Below are 15,040 nucleotides of genomic sequence, written 5' to 3'. Positions count from 1 at the left end.
TCACAAGGTCAGGTTGTAGGCAAGCCTCTAAGACAGCTTCTTCGATAGTGATTGATGGGGGAGGGCCCAGCCCTTTGTGGATGGGGCCACCCTGGGCTGGTGGTCCACTGTTTTATAGGAAAGCAGGTCGAGCGAGCCTTGAGGAGCAAGCCGGTCAAGAGCATATTCCAGCTCTGACTGCTTTTGATGAACTGTGATGTGGAAGTATTAAGCCCAATACATCCTTTCTTTTGGTTGTGGTGCTTTATCACAGCAACAGAAACCCTAAGACAAGGACATCGCTGCCACCTGCCCCCACTAACACAGTGGGAAGGGGCAAAATGTATGAGCCAGAGGATGGAGTGGAATGTGAGACTCTGCGGCAGGCATACCATTGCCACTGCACTTGAGCTCACAGACAAGACGGGGTCTGTTAACACTTCCCGAAAGGGCAAGGGCTTGTGAGGACTTAAGGCAGTCAATGGTTGCTGGAGAAAGACGTTTTCTTCACCACTGATAAGGTAGTTCACATCTTTAATTCAAATGATGAAGGTAAAGTTAGTTGGTAAAAGGATGCAGCCATGTTGGAAAGTGATGCCTAATTGAGAAGCAGACAAAATGACAAATCAGAGAAAGACCTGACAGAATAGGATATGCCCTACTCTCAGAACAGAGAGGAAGGCCAGGTGACTTTAGAGGGAACAACGCAGTCAGAACAGGCATTTTTTTCCAGGACAGTTGTACAGGGACAGGTTGCAAAGAGCACAAGCTTGACACAGGTGAAGACAGAACAAGCCAGAGAATGAGCCAGAAAATTAGGATTGACAAAGCTAGTATGAGGCCAAGCAGAGCAATTCAGTGAAAAGCAGAGAAGCTAGTTTGAATCAGTCACCTTGTAGCTAGGGATGATTTTGAACTATTAACCTCAAGTGCTGAGATTACAGGTGTGCACCACTGTAAATTATTGTTGCTTTTTTTTTTCTTTTGGGTTTTCAAGACAGGGTTTCTCTGTGTAGCCTTGGCTGTCCTTGACTCACTTTGTAGACCATGCTGGCTTTGAACTCACACAACTCCGACTGCCTCGGCCTACAGGTGTGTGCCACCAAGCCAGGCTTCTTGTTACCTTTGTTGTCTGTACGTCGTGAGCTTCCTGTGCGCATGCGGGTTCTGGAGTTCACAGGTGGTCAGGCTTGGCAGTGTCTTCCTCTAGCCATCCCACCAGGCTGACTTTATGTGTGCTCGAGCTCATCTCTCATCCTCGGTCCCTCCTTCAGTTCCCTTCCTCTTCTAAAGCAGTTCCCTACTGTTACGGCTGGTTTGGGATTTGGTTATTTGTTAGGGGTGGCTTGTGCGCTGTGTATTTTAGATGCTGGTTTCTGTGCCCCGAGGTCTGGTTGCAGTCTGGACACGGGCATGGTCCTGTCTATGAAGAATCTCCTGTGCCAATGTTGTGTAAAACTTGTTCTCCAGCATCTCTGATTGATTGGTTAATAAAGAGCTGAACAGCCAGAAGATGGGCAAGAGTTAGGGCTGTACTTCTGATCCCAGGGAGAGGGGTCCCAGGTAGAGCAGAGGTAACCAAGAGCCATGAGGATGAAGACGGAGCAGGAGCAGCCAGGCAAGACAGGATGGCAGGTAATGATTAACAGTTAATAGTACAAAGTCATTCCTAGCTACATGCGTTCGAGGCCAGCCTAGTCTATATAGTGAGTTCGACACCAGGGCTGCGTAGAGAGATCCCGTCTCAAACAAAACAACAGAAATCTCTGGAGAGAGGGTTCAGAGGTTAAAAGCATCCACTCCTCTTCCAAGTTCCACACCCACACAACTCTAGTTCCAGAGGATCCAATGCTCTCTTCTGGTCTCTGAGAACACCCACACATACGTGCACATGCACATGCACACAAACCGAATCTTAAAACCATACAAGGCCAGTTTTAGCTACAACTGGGCTACACAACTCTGTCTATAGCAAACAACATTAGCCTTCTGTTCTTCTTAAAAATGTTTTTTCCCTTTAATGAACAGTAATGGAAATCCAACAAAACACAAACAGATGACTATATATAAAAAAATAAGTAAAAAAGAGGCAGATTAGAATGCAAAAATCAGGTCGGTGTAGTGGTACAAATCCCAGGACTTGGGAGGAAGAGAAAGGCAGATCTCTGCCAGCCTGGTCTACAGAGTGAGTTTCAGGCAGCCAGAACTACACAGACCAAACCCTGTCTGGAAAAACAAAAACAAACAAAGAAATATAATAGAATGCAAAATTCCAAGAAAAATATACTACCAACAAATCATGGAAATCATGTATGGTTTCTTGACAGTGCTAAGAAACAAAGCAGTGGGAAGCAAGAAGGCTCAGCTGGCGGCGAGTTACCACAGAGCCTGACAACCTGACCCACAGAGTGGAATGAGAGCCAATTCCCAAAGGTCCAACCACACGAGTGCTGTGGTATGCATATGAGCCCTGCTCCCCCACATACAAAGTAAAGAAATGGGAAAAAAGTAGCACACAGTTGGTTTTAAAGTGGTGTCTTTATTAATAAATATACATCCATATGATGATGTAGATACAAATCATGAACACTACTCCATTCCATACACATAATTGCACACGAGTAGCTCAAGTTCATGGACATTAAAACATACACAGTATCTATTCAGACTTTTTACAGCAGAGGACAACGTGCTTATTATCAGTTAACTAGTAATTGCTTCACAATTGTCTGTGGAAGAAGGAGGTTGTGAATCAAAGAATTGAGTGGCCTGATTAAATCACACAATTGACTCACTACAGCATCACTTCTCAAAAACTTAAATACATTGTATGTGAGAGCATACATTTGTCTACTTGGAAGGAAAGGGGAGAAAAGGAAAGGAAAGATTTAGATACATCTTAAGAGTTTGAGCGCAGTCATTACAATAACAATAAAAGAGCACCAAACCTTTTTATGCCCAAAACTACTATGAATTATTATTTTATTGTAACAGATCATAAAATTTTACTGCATATAGACAAGGAACTGCCAGAGCAGTCATCAATATCCCCTGAACTGTTATTTTAAAGCTTCTAAAAGTATAAAGAAGGTCACCGTTTAAACTCATACTATGGTCATTCTTACACTGGATGAAGCAACCTTAACCTCATAATAAATTGATCCAGATTTTACTTCAAAGAAATTCTATTATTTCATGAAAAAATATATATGAATTCACACAAACACTAGTTTGAAATGAATAAATACCACTTTGACAGATGATTCTTTTTAAAAAGTAATTAAAAATACAAAGGATTGTTAGTCTGATTTAAACACTGATTTAAAAAAAAGTTCCCAAATATTAAAAATCAAACCAAATACTATTTAACTTTTCAATATAGTGTGCCAATATATATATTTTTAAATATCCAGTGCAAAACTCCAAAGATAGTATCAAAATCACCCCGTACTAAAGAGTAGTTAGACAAGGCGATACCTGTGGAAAATGAAAATTTCATCTGTATTGACTCCTTATTTGTTATGATAATAATAAATAAGGCATGTTAAAATATCCTTTTAAGAGAAAAGTAAAACAAACTTACTTGAATAGATCATTTCTGACAGTTTTAATATAGAGTAGTGAAACCTATTTTATGAAGAATAGAATCACGCAGTATAAAATTAGCAATTTACCTTTTAAGGAACAACTATACACTGGGGGGAGGCAACTGTTTAACATGCTATTTCAGTGTCTGTCATGACAAAAGACCATGTTAACAAAAGATGCAGAATGTAGTCTTTAATCATGTAGAAGTAAAAATACTTTTTATGTGAAGACTTCATTCCCGTCATCACTTCTGTCTCTCCAGCATGGCACAAGCAAACTGTCCACAAGATGTTCACCCGTGCGCACACTTAAGTGTTCCAAGTAACTGCTCACAGGAACAGTACTGCAGTTTTCTAAATGATGCTAGGCATTCACAGCTGTAGCCATTCATCCCCCTTTCCTGGGGTAGAGCTCCAGATAGAAACACTGTTACAAACATGCCTCCTCACACTGATGTCCCATTTCATGATCATGTATATGAAACTCCTGCTACAGTAACACACCCACTCTGACACTCTGCCTTGCACTACTGAGTAGATGTGCTGAGAGCTGAGGGAAAGGGACAGGTGTGGGAAAGGGCAAGGAAGCAATGGAAGGGTATAAAACCAGGAACGAAACTGAAAGGATGGCAAGTAGGCTTACTACGCGCCCAAATCCTTGACAGCGGCGAGCACTATTCTACAGCAGAGCACTTCATCTGTCTGCAAGAGCTACCCATGCAGGATTTCTAAGAGCCAGCTGCTGAACAACTTCAGAAACAGCTAAGTGACAGATATTCAACTGACCAGATGAACAAACAAATAAGATGTAAGCCTTTGTGTGTGTCAGAAATTACACTTTCTGAGTAAATTATTAAAAGTTTTATAGTCTAAGCTTCTGCAAGAGGAAACTCTTGAAGCACTTTAGCTGCCTGAATGTCACAGCTGGTTATATAGTCACCCAACTTTGTGCACTGTTCTCTATGGTTTGTGCAAAGCCAGTACTGTTGAGGCCACTGTCCCCGCATGCAATGCAACACAAAATACTGCAGGAGCAGAAGCCCAGCTGTGTGTCAGCTATCTATCACAGAGGCACCTGAGGTTTGCTGCTTGCCTCCTGATAAAGGTCCGAAACATGGTACTCACATGCAGTCAGTTTGCACGGACCAAGAACAAGCCTAACCAACAGGTATGTGTCCTTCTAAATTAATTTCTGATTATTTTTAAAGTTTTTTAAGTCCTGTAAATCTACATTTTAATCTCAAAGGCATTTCAAATGCAAGTAAAAAGCATAATTTTTTAAGTTCAGTGAAAGCTTTTCTTTCTTTTTTGTTTTGCTTTTTTTAAAGACAGGGTCTTTCTGCCTAGAACTGGCTGTCCTGGAACTTACCACGCAAATATCAAACTCACAGACCCACCTGCCTCTGCCTCCCAAACTGGGATTAAAGGCACATGGCACCACACCAGGGAAAGCTTTTCAATTCCAAAGTGTTAAGTATTTTACTTAGAACAAACTCAGAATAAATAAAATGTATATTAACAGAAACTACTTCGGAAAGGAAGAAGCCTTCATCCCGTAACAATGCCCACGTGCCAGCATTTGTCTCTCTTCCATACTGAGCTGAAGGCGTGCCTCACCAGGAAGAGGCAATTATCCTGGAGCCACAATGCCATTTTTAACCTAACTAGCACTCGGTTTACAGGGTTTACACATACTGAGTTCTTGCATTTCTTAGTTTCTAGGTCTTGATAGCCAAGAAACTGCTTTCTGCCTAGACTAGTTTTGCAGCCTACCACTCAATTTGTGTCCTTTGGTAGATATAAACCAGAAAATGCAGTTAAGTTCTAATTACTCAGAAGAACTAAAAAAACAAACAAAAACATTCTAAATAAATGAACAATACTAATAAATGTTTTAAATATAATATTTGAATTAATATGGAAACTCACTAAGTATATGAAAGATAAAACAGAATGATTATAGTTACATGCAGACCCCTAAGGGTTCTTTTTGTATATTAAATATAATGTGCATGTATATGAAGTATTTAAGGACTTTGCTGTAAGTATGATTTGTTTGTAGTGTTGTGGTGTATATGCTCTTAGGCAACTGAGAAACACATAACTTGTAACTATAATCTCCGAAAGGCAGGTATTAAACAATGCTTTAGGAATAATGATCAACTAATGTCACGTGAATCAATAAATAAGCTGTGTCTTATTCACGAAAGCTCTAAACTCACACAGCCATCCCATGTAATCTGTTCACTAGTTGCTGTTTGGCCCCATCAATTATAATGCCTCAGGTAAAACTTTATTACACTGTGGTTTACTCACAAAAGCTAACTGCGGCAGCTGCTAAGCAGGTGAGGCTTCCACTTAGAATGGCACAAAGAGAAACAAAACTGACTTAGCCGTGTTGTCTGAACCTTGTGCAATACAGATAAAATGTACTACTCCTGCCCAAAGTGCATCTGCCAACACGTGGCAGCTTCTGAGCAAAAAAAAGAAAGGAAGAAAAAGAAAAACAAACTTGGGAAGTCCAGGTGGTCAAGTCATGTCAAATTACAGCAAGAGGCTTTGGGGTGACTCTCTCCTGCCTCGATTACTCACTAGGTGGCTTGACTTCCCCGCCACTTTCCTGAACCCCATGAACTGCCCGGCTATGCATCATAGGGTAAGGGAAGGCAGCAGTGCCACAACCATAACCGAAATCTGCAAGCCGGGACAGCGCTTTAATGCTGCCTGGAGGTCTCCCTGGGCTGACCTTGTATCCTGCAGCTTTGGTTGTACCCAAAGGTCTGCCTGGACTTGTTTTAAATCCAGCTGCTTTGGTGGTTCCCAGAGGTCTGCCTGTGCTGGTCCGGTATCCTGCTGACTTGGTGGTTCCTGAAGGCCGGCCACGCTTACCAGATCGGTTGAGGTTTTTCTTTTTCTTCAGTTCATCTTTTATCTCTATGTTTCTGCCACTGGTGGGCTGCAAGTGTGTTTCGTTTAATGGGTCTTGCCTCTGACAAACCATTGGTTTGTGGCTGACTGTGTGGCTGTATTTGCTTTGCTGAGAGGAATATAGATCAAACTGATCAGCTGCTCTCATGGCATCTTCATTGAGGCAGGAAGGCTTGCCAGGCCCACAGAACGCTGGATTACTGCCGGCCACAGGATGCATCATTTTCTACCAAAAATAAAGACAAATATATATGAATACCTATCTGTATGACTGTATCCGTAGGAAAATCATCTTTCAACAACTATTACAGACAAACACACAGTGTTTCATGACAACCTTCCCACACTCACCTAACTGAAACACTTGTTCCTGGAGGATGGAGGCCAAGAAGATTCAATTAAGTGAAAAGCTTAGAAAGCGCCAGCAAATCAAGAGATTTACTTCCCCCCCCCCCCAAGTTTACAAAAGCAGGAAGCAGCTGTTAGGGAGAGAAAGACTCAAGAGGACCCAGCCACCTGCAAGTGGAAGGATGCTCTTAGCAGCTATGACCCCACACTAAGGCAGGCTGCTCAGCATTGCAGCGGCCCCCGAGTTACCCCCAAACTCCCTGTTCACTAAGCCAACTTTGGTCGCATTCTTTAATTTGCCAGGGCCCTATCTAGGATGTAAAAATGTTGTCCATGGCTCCCCACAAGTCACACAACAAACAGCATCAAAGAGTGATAGATTTCTCAATTACAGGCAGGAACAAATGTCATATAAGATCACTTATTTAAAGAGGCTGGAGCAATACCTCATCAGGACTGTGGTAGCACACACCTTTAGTTCCAGCACTTGAGAGGCAGAGGCAGGTGAATCTCTGAGTTCAAGGCCAGCATGGTCTAAACAGTGAGTTCCAGGACAGAAAATTCCAGTCCCAAAAAACAAAACAAACAAGCAAAGAGGACACGTCAATGCTCTTGCAGTGGACCCAGGTCCAGGTCCCAGCACCCACACAGTGACTCACAGCATCCACAATTCTAGTTCCAGGGGACTGACATCCTCTTCTGATCTCTTTGGACACCAAGCATGCACATGGTAAACATTTATACATGTAGGCAAAACAGCCATACACAGAAGTTTTTAAAAATCTAAATTCTTTTGAATTTAACTTTGAGTTTTGAACACTAATTTAATAGCCATAATATTCTGATTATGGTTGCTATAAATAAAAAAAAATGAATTATTTTGTAGGCTTTATTCCTTTTAAGTTATTAAACCCTAGAAAGTTAAATGTTAAAAACCAGAACAAGAGCCAAAAAGATGGCTCAGCAGGTAAAGCTGCTTGGCACCAAGCCTGACATTTTAAGTTCAATTTCCATGACCCCAAGGAAGAAGAATACCCTCTCAAGTTGGCATGACACCCACATACTTGCACAACACAGGCACGCACACACAAACACAAATAAATGTTAAAATATTTTTAACAGAAACAAAAACAAGAACCCAGAACTCTCATTAAATTTTCCATGCCTAATCTTGGAATGCCTTCCCTGAGTACTGAAGCACATCCTCACATGCACGCTCTTACCCTGATCAGTTTCCACAGATACTCAGTCATTATGGTAATTTATTATTTATACAGAACCCTGAGTGTGTGTTACACTTTTCAAAAGCCAGACAGTGTCAAGCAAGGAACAGAAGTGTTCGCCCAGAAAAAAATTCCTTCCATAGCCTATCCAAACAAAAGGCAGTATCAACCCAGAAGACAAACAAAGGTTTCTATGAGTGAACACAGATAAGTACATACACAGTCAAGACTTGAACTTCAAAAACAAGGGTAACAATCAAACACCATCTACACCCAAGACAAAAGCTTAATGCCAAACAGATCATTACAGGGCATGCCATCTTCTTGCTTTACAGGAGCCCTGAACAAGTCCAAAGTTACTGTTGTGTCTGGGAAGACTCTTCCTGCGATTATTTTCTTCTATATAAGACTGTACCTCACATGGGCAATGAGTTTTCTAGTGTACTGTAATGCAAGAAAGACAAAGCCATGAGCTCCAATTCAGTTTAAAAGAGAACTACATGTGCACATTAAGGTCCACTTGATGAAGCATCCTTCACATATATAAAACTGCAACTCCTCCCAGAGATAAAAATAGGGAGCTTACTTAGCTCATGGAAAGCACAAGGAAATAAGATTCATGCCATAGAGGCACACATTGCTGAACTAAGTGTCTGCTGAGAATCAATAGCTGGTTTAACGTTTCAATTATCAAGTATAAGTACACACTGAGAAGCTATGTCTTTACGGCCACATCAACAGACTTGAAATTATGAAACAAGTCAAAGCAAAACAAGATAGTAAAAGGAATACTTTTTACTCACTTCTCAAAGATATAAGCACTGACTATTAACACTTACTTCACTAGCTTCAATTCTAATTTCAGATAAGAAATAGAACCTTTAATCCCAGGACCCAGGAGGCAGAGGCAGGTGGATCTCTGAATTCATGGCCAGCCTGGTCTACAGGAGTTCCAGGACAGCCAAGGAAACCCTGTCTTGGAAAACAAAACAAATAAAACAAAAACAAAAACAAACAAACAAAAAAATAGACCTTCAAGGTAAGTTTAAAACACAGCATTAGCCTAAAGTTGGTTTCTAAGCATTTTCAACATGCCAGGCACTTTGCACATAATCTTCAGTGCATGCTCTGTTAAAGAAACCAGGAACAGGGAGGCCAGGCTTGGTGGTGCACAGCTGTAATCCCAACAGTCTAGGAGGCAGGGGCAAGTGGATCTCTTTGAGTTCAAGGCCAGCCTAGTCTACAAGTGAGTCCAAGATAGCCAAGGCTACACAGAGAAACACTGTCTTGAGAAAAAACAAAAACAAAAGAAATGGGAAAAGGGGCTGGAGAATGGCTCCAGCAATTAACAGGACTAGAATTTGGATTTCATTACCTACCCTAACAGACCAGTCTTTCCTACAAACACAGCTTTTTGAAAGGAATGGGGATGGGAAGATCAACAGAGCTTGCTGGTTTCCGGCTTAGCTGAGAAAGCAGAAGCTCCAAGTTCAGGGAAATACCCTGCCTCAAAAGAATGGGTAGAGCCTGACAGTGGTGACATACACCTTTAATCCCAGAACTAGGGAGGCAGAAGCAGAGGCAGATGACCTCTGTAAATTCAAGGCCAGCCTAGCCTACAGTTAGTTCTAGGACAGCCAGGGCTACACAAGAAACCCTGTCTCTTGAAAAAAACAGGAGAAGGAGAGACAGAGACAGAGGACACAAAAGATCCTAGCCTCTGCAACACAAATAGCCACATACATAAATGTGTATGTGCGCATATGAACACAATTATAAGCCTTTTCTTTCTTCTTGTTTTTAAGAAATAGGATTTGACTTTAAGCAACCTGTCAGGGACACTCTTTAGGAGGTTACAAAGCTAAGCGGAAATTCAGATAATCTGAACAAAGAGCCAACAGTCCATGTCAGCACAGCACACAGCCTCGAAGCCAGGGTCTGTCACCTCTGCACTAAGGATGGTTAGCAGCAACCACTAGCTGTCCGGAATGCTGCTTCCCCAAATTTATGACAACCTTCTCCAAATATTTCCCTAATGGGCAATCCCTTCCTACCATATGAATCATTCCACCATAGGCACCTCTTTGGGTCAGGGATGTAGCAAATGTGCAGACCCCTGGATTCAGACCCTACGCACACCAAACAAGAGAAAAAAAAAATCTCTTTAGCCATTAACTTTATGAATATCCACAAAATATTTCCGTTGGAAACATAAAAGTCAAATAAGTTAATTTTCCAAACTGAAGAAACAATCACATTTTTTTCTCTCCAAGTTATTTACTGGCTAACTGTCTTGAGTCCCCATGAAACCTTTATGTCTAGGTTTACTGGGAAATTTGAGTAAAAATAGGGCAGATGACTTCACTGTTAATAAAACCAGAAGTGCTAATTAATACAAGAAGGAAAGCCTGGAAAGATCCCAGTCCTGCTGACAGCCCCCTCTACCAACTCCAGAGCCCACTCAAGAGGAACCTGTCAGCCTGTGAACTTAACGAAAACTGTACTGAGTGTGGAATGTGGAACACTGCTCAACTACTCCGGCATTAATGCTTTATATTAATTCTGCAGCATTAATAAACATATCTGAGAGGCACCACTAAATAATTCCCTTTTTTTCCTCTCTCACATTCACACAGACACACACACACAGCCAATGAATGTGGACTAGAGATTATATGCAAACACAAAGAGAAACACACAACCTGTGGAAAAAAAAACTAAAAAAAAGGGAACCCTGTTCAATAATGATTACTCAGAAAGCTCTCACAAAAAGAGGAAGCCAGAGTCAGGTGTGGTGGCACATGCCTTTAATGAGGCAGAGAAAGTATGATCTCTATGGGTTCAGAGCCAGTCCGATCTACATAGCAAATTCCAAGACAGCCAGGGACTCAAAAAAAAAAAAAAAAAAGTAGCACATTTCTATAACCTATAACCCACTGGTCAGCCAGCCTACCTGAGTCTGAGAGCTGGTTCAAGTTCGGCAGGACTTTATCTCAAAAAATAAGACGGAGAACAAAGCTCAAGGAAGAAACCTGGCATTGATTTCTGGCCATGCTAATGCACACACAGGTGCAGACATGCAGGTGTGCACACATGCCTGCAAATCCTATTCAAGGCTAGCTCTGAGCTCACAGAAAGCAAGCAGTGACGGTAGTAAGGTTCTTTCTCTTACACACAGGACTGCCAGATAAAGAAAAAAAATATTCTTACAACCTATTTCGGCACTATGAAATCCTTTGTGTACACAGCCGCCACATACATTTACATACAAAATCACATCAATTTTCGTAACACGAGCTTTAACCCCGTTCTTCAAAATGCCTACTTCTTTCCACTAATGATCACTGCTAATGACTACTTGGTGTTTTTGTTTTTTGAGAATTGGTCTCACTGTCTAGGCTGACCTCAAGCTCACAGCAATCCTGCTTCACCAAGCAAGTGATGGTATAAAGGTGTTAACTAACATGCTTGGTCACCTATTACGGTTTCTTTTTTTTTTTTTTAAGATCTATTTATTATTTATACAACATTCCGCCTGCACACCAGTTCTTACTATAGATGGTTCTGAGCCACCATGTGGTTGCTGGGAACTGAACTCTGGGCCTTCGGAAGAACAGCGAGTGTTCTTAACCTCTGAGCCATCTCTGCAGCCCCTATTACAGTTTCTTAAATGATGTTTGTCTGCATGAGAACACATCAGTGTGAGCACCCTCGGGATGCAACAGAATGAGTTGCATTTGGTTGTGAGCTGTGCAACGTGGGTGCAGAGAACCAAACCCTAGTTCTCAAGACCTGTCCAGTCTTAACTGCTTCTTTCCAGCTAACCATTCTTGAACTCTATGCAAAGTTCATTAAAATGATGTAGGTTACATTTAAGAAAGAATTTATCTAACATGTGGGTGGAATGTAAGCTAGGAGTTACAGAACAAATCGTGTTGCCCAGCAAAGGCGAGAGCTGGTTTGTTTTGTTTGTGGCACTGGGGGTGTAACCCAAGGCCTTGTATATACATAACAATGAAAGAATATCTTTTAAAATGGTTCACTACAAGTTTAAGGAAGCCATGATTCTGACTAAATAAGAATATCTGAAGGTGTACTGAGATTTGCTGTTCCTTAAGTTTTACTGTGGGTGTTTAATCCTGTTGTCTTTCAATGAAACAATCGAATTTTCTTTCCTTGAATGAGGCAGGCATTACTCCCAACAAAACTATTTTTAGTCAATCCACAAGACACCTATGAAAACATCGAAAAGCTTCAAAAGCCCACATTCCCTTCTCCAAAGATCTATTATCACAAAATTCTCGGATTTCTGTTACCATCTGGCTACTACCTATAACTACATATGATTTTATAATTCTAAACAAGTGTGTGGGAGGCCGTGGTAATCAGAGGGTGCTGCTCTGCTCCCTGCCTTGCCAGAAGTTTAGATACGAGGACACACATAAATAACGGTCTCCTTTGTCTTCTCTGAGCTCCTTGACTGTGCCCCACGACGGTTCCCCAAAAGCATCCGAACTGAACCCGAGGCCTTCAGCGCTGAGTCGCCAGAACGGGCCGGGAAGCAGCGGTCACCGCAGCGCCGGATCAAGTTCGCAGCCCCGCGCCCACCCTGCAGCCCTGGCTGTGCGGCCCGCGGCGCGACTTCCGCCTCCCGCGAGGCCGGCGGACTCCGGGGCAGAAGTACTGCGAAACCCGGCCGCCCCGCTGCACAGGGGGCCCGCGTTGGCCGCCGCATCGTGCGCCCTCGCCCCTGCCGCCCCGCGCCCTACCTCGGCCGCTCGGAGCCCGGCTCTCAGAGCACCCAGGGGCCGCCCATAGGCAGGAAAGCTCCCGCCCGTTCCGCTCGCTCCCGCCGCGCCTGCTCTGGGCGGCCCAGTCCGGTCCACGGCAGAGGGCCGGCGGCGGCTGAGGCTCACGCCAACGCCCGGCTCCAGGGAGCCCTCACCGCGCACCGGGAACGCCGGGGGAAGAGGCCGCCACAGCCCCGGAATGCGAGCTCCGCACGCGCAGGCACGCTCAAGTATCGCGAGACTGGCCGTCCGGCCTGCGCCGGATTGCGCGTGCGCGGAACGGACGAGGCCTGTGCAATGACTGCGGACCCGCCAAGCAAGGGAGTGCGTGGTTTACTTAGGGGGATTTCGCAGTGTCTGCCCAGTAAATTTCTCAGAATACAGGATTGCTCAGTGAGGCAGCCAGGGTTGCGTTCCAGAAGCCGCTTTTCACAGCTGTTGGTGAAAGAGGTTTGTCCACGTCCGTGTGCTAGGGACTTCACGCTGACTAAAGTTTAAAAGACTCAGTGTCTTCCCTGTTTTGTTATGTTTTGTTAGGACGAGATTGCCCACCTCCAAGCATGAGAACATTGAGATGATGGTGTTAGGGCCCTATGACATAGGGTATGTAATAATTAACAGCATTCTGTGGGATTCCCCACATCATGTATTTATTTATTTAATCCCTGACATCTCTAGAATGTACCATACCCTCCCATCCTCAAAGAGCCCCAGCCACTAGCCTAATTACATTTTGGCCATAACTCTTTCCTTCTGAGTTACTTTATTGTGTAATTATCTTGCATTCAGGTAGAGTTCTTAACACAAATACATAACACGAAAGTGACACTCTTCCAGTACTCCAAACTCAAATAGACTTTCAAGGAAAAACCGAAACCTGTCCAGCAGAAAGCAACAACCCTCCTTCCTCTCAGGAACTGTGAGAGCAGTAAAACAGCCCCTCCCTCCAAAGCTCCCTCCAGTGAGCCGTCATAAACACAGGTTTGGTATTTTTGTTTTGTTTAAAATAAAAAACCAAAACAGAGCCACAAATCCCAGAGCTGCCCGAAGAGACTCTTGTCCAGCAGAGAGAACCACTCTTAATGGTTCTAGCAATGGTTCTGCTCGAATGGGCCTTGCTTTGGCCACAACTCAAGATGCCCCTTCAATGAGGCAGCCTATAGCCACATCAGAGGACAGTGCTCAGATAAAGTGGATCTCACTGCAGCAGTCAGGTCAGACAGGAACACCTCCCCAGCTGAGAGCTTGACTATATAAATACCAGTCCCTTTCATGCTTCTGGAAGCAGTTGGTGAAACTTTCTTCATGGCAAGGCTCTGTGCTGCAACACGGGCCTCAGTGAAGACTAGCCTCAGTGGTCTTGTTGGCTCCTGGTAGCTCTGACTGCTGACAGAGTGGGTCTAGGGGTTGCAGGAAGAACAGGTGAGTTGGGGCTACCAGCCCCAGGCAGCCCAGAAGCAGGTGATAGACAAGAGTACAGAGATCAGAATGCTGAGGAGTGAGACTGGAGGAGCACCATCCAGCTTAGAGAGGAGGAAGGCACTGAGTTGCTCCCTCTGGCTACTGAGGAGCTCTAACAGTATGTTGAAGGTACTGACACCTCCATTTCTGAGCTGTAACTGGGGCTGGATACTACGCCACTGGCACCTAAAGACCACACTTGAGAAGAGGGTCTTGGCCCTGCATTTGGAGTTGCTGTCTCCACTTGAACAGAGCAAAAGGACCTTCAGCTCAGGATGAAGCTTTGGAGGTGTCTCCACGCCATGCTTCATGGAATCTGCCTGCTTTGAGTTATGTCTGTCTATCAAAGAGAGCTCAAGACTTCGGCGTTGAACCCTCCCAGTACCATCTGCAAAGGAACTGGAGACAGATTAGCCACTGGGCAGCGATCTGTCTACATTCCTCCAGTAAAAACCCTGACCAAAGGCCAGGCATGGTGAACATGGTGGCATTCGCCTTTAATCCGAGCACTGGGGAGGTAAAGGCAGGAGGAGAATTAAAACAAAACAAACCAAAAAGATGCCTGTCTCAGAGGTGCATGATAAGCCTGGCAGAGGAAGAGACAGGTGGTGAGTCTCTGTGAGTCCAAGGCCAGCCCGGTCTACAAAGCGAGTCTAGACAGCTAAGAGTACACAGAAAAACCCTTTTTAAAAACCAGGAAAAAAAAAAAAAAAAGATGCAGATT

At 43.6% G+C, this 15,040-nt stretch overlaps 1 protein-coding gene across 1 annotated transcript; it reads right to left on the bottom strand.

Annotated features, from left to right (window-relative positions):
• Window positions 1–2,498: 2,498 nt before the first annotated feature.
• CUNH5orf24 (chromosome unknown C5orf24 homolog) lies at window positions 2,499–13,066 on the bottom strand. Its single transcript, XM_055629383.1, has 2 exons — window positions 12,835–13,066; window positions 2,499–6,720 (listed from the first exon to the last, which is right to left on the bottom strand). The coding sequence occupies exon 2, from the start codon at window positions 6,715–6,717 to the stop codon at window positions 6,151–6,153; it is 567 nt and encodes a 188-aa protein (XP_055485358.1). The 5' UTR covers window positions 6,718–6,720; window positions 12,835–13,066; the 3' UTR covers window positions 2,499–6,150.
• Between the last annotated feature and the right edge of the window lie 1,974 nt (window positions 13,067–15,040).

Source organism: Psammomys obesus, unplaced genomic scaffold (genome assembly GCF_907164565.1).
Source record: "Psammomys obesus unplaced genomic scaffold, mPsaObe1.curated_primary_1811, whole genome shotgun sequence".
Classification (NCBI taxonomy): Eukaryota; Metazoa; Chordata; class Mammalia; order Rodentia; family Muridae; genus Psammomys; species Psammomys obesus.
Note: the sequence above shows the minus strand (reverse complement) of the source record. Positions and strands in the feature narration are given on the sequence as shown.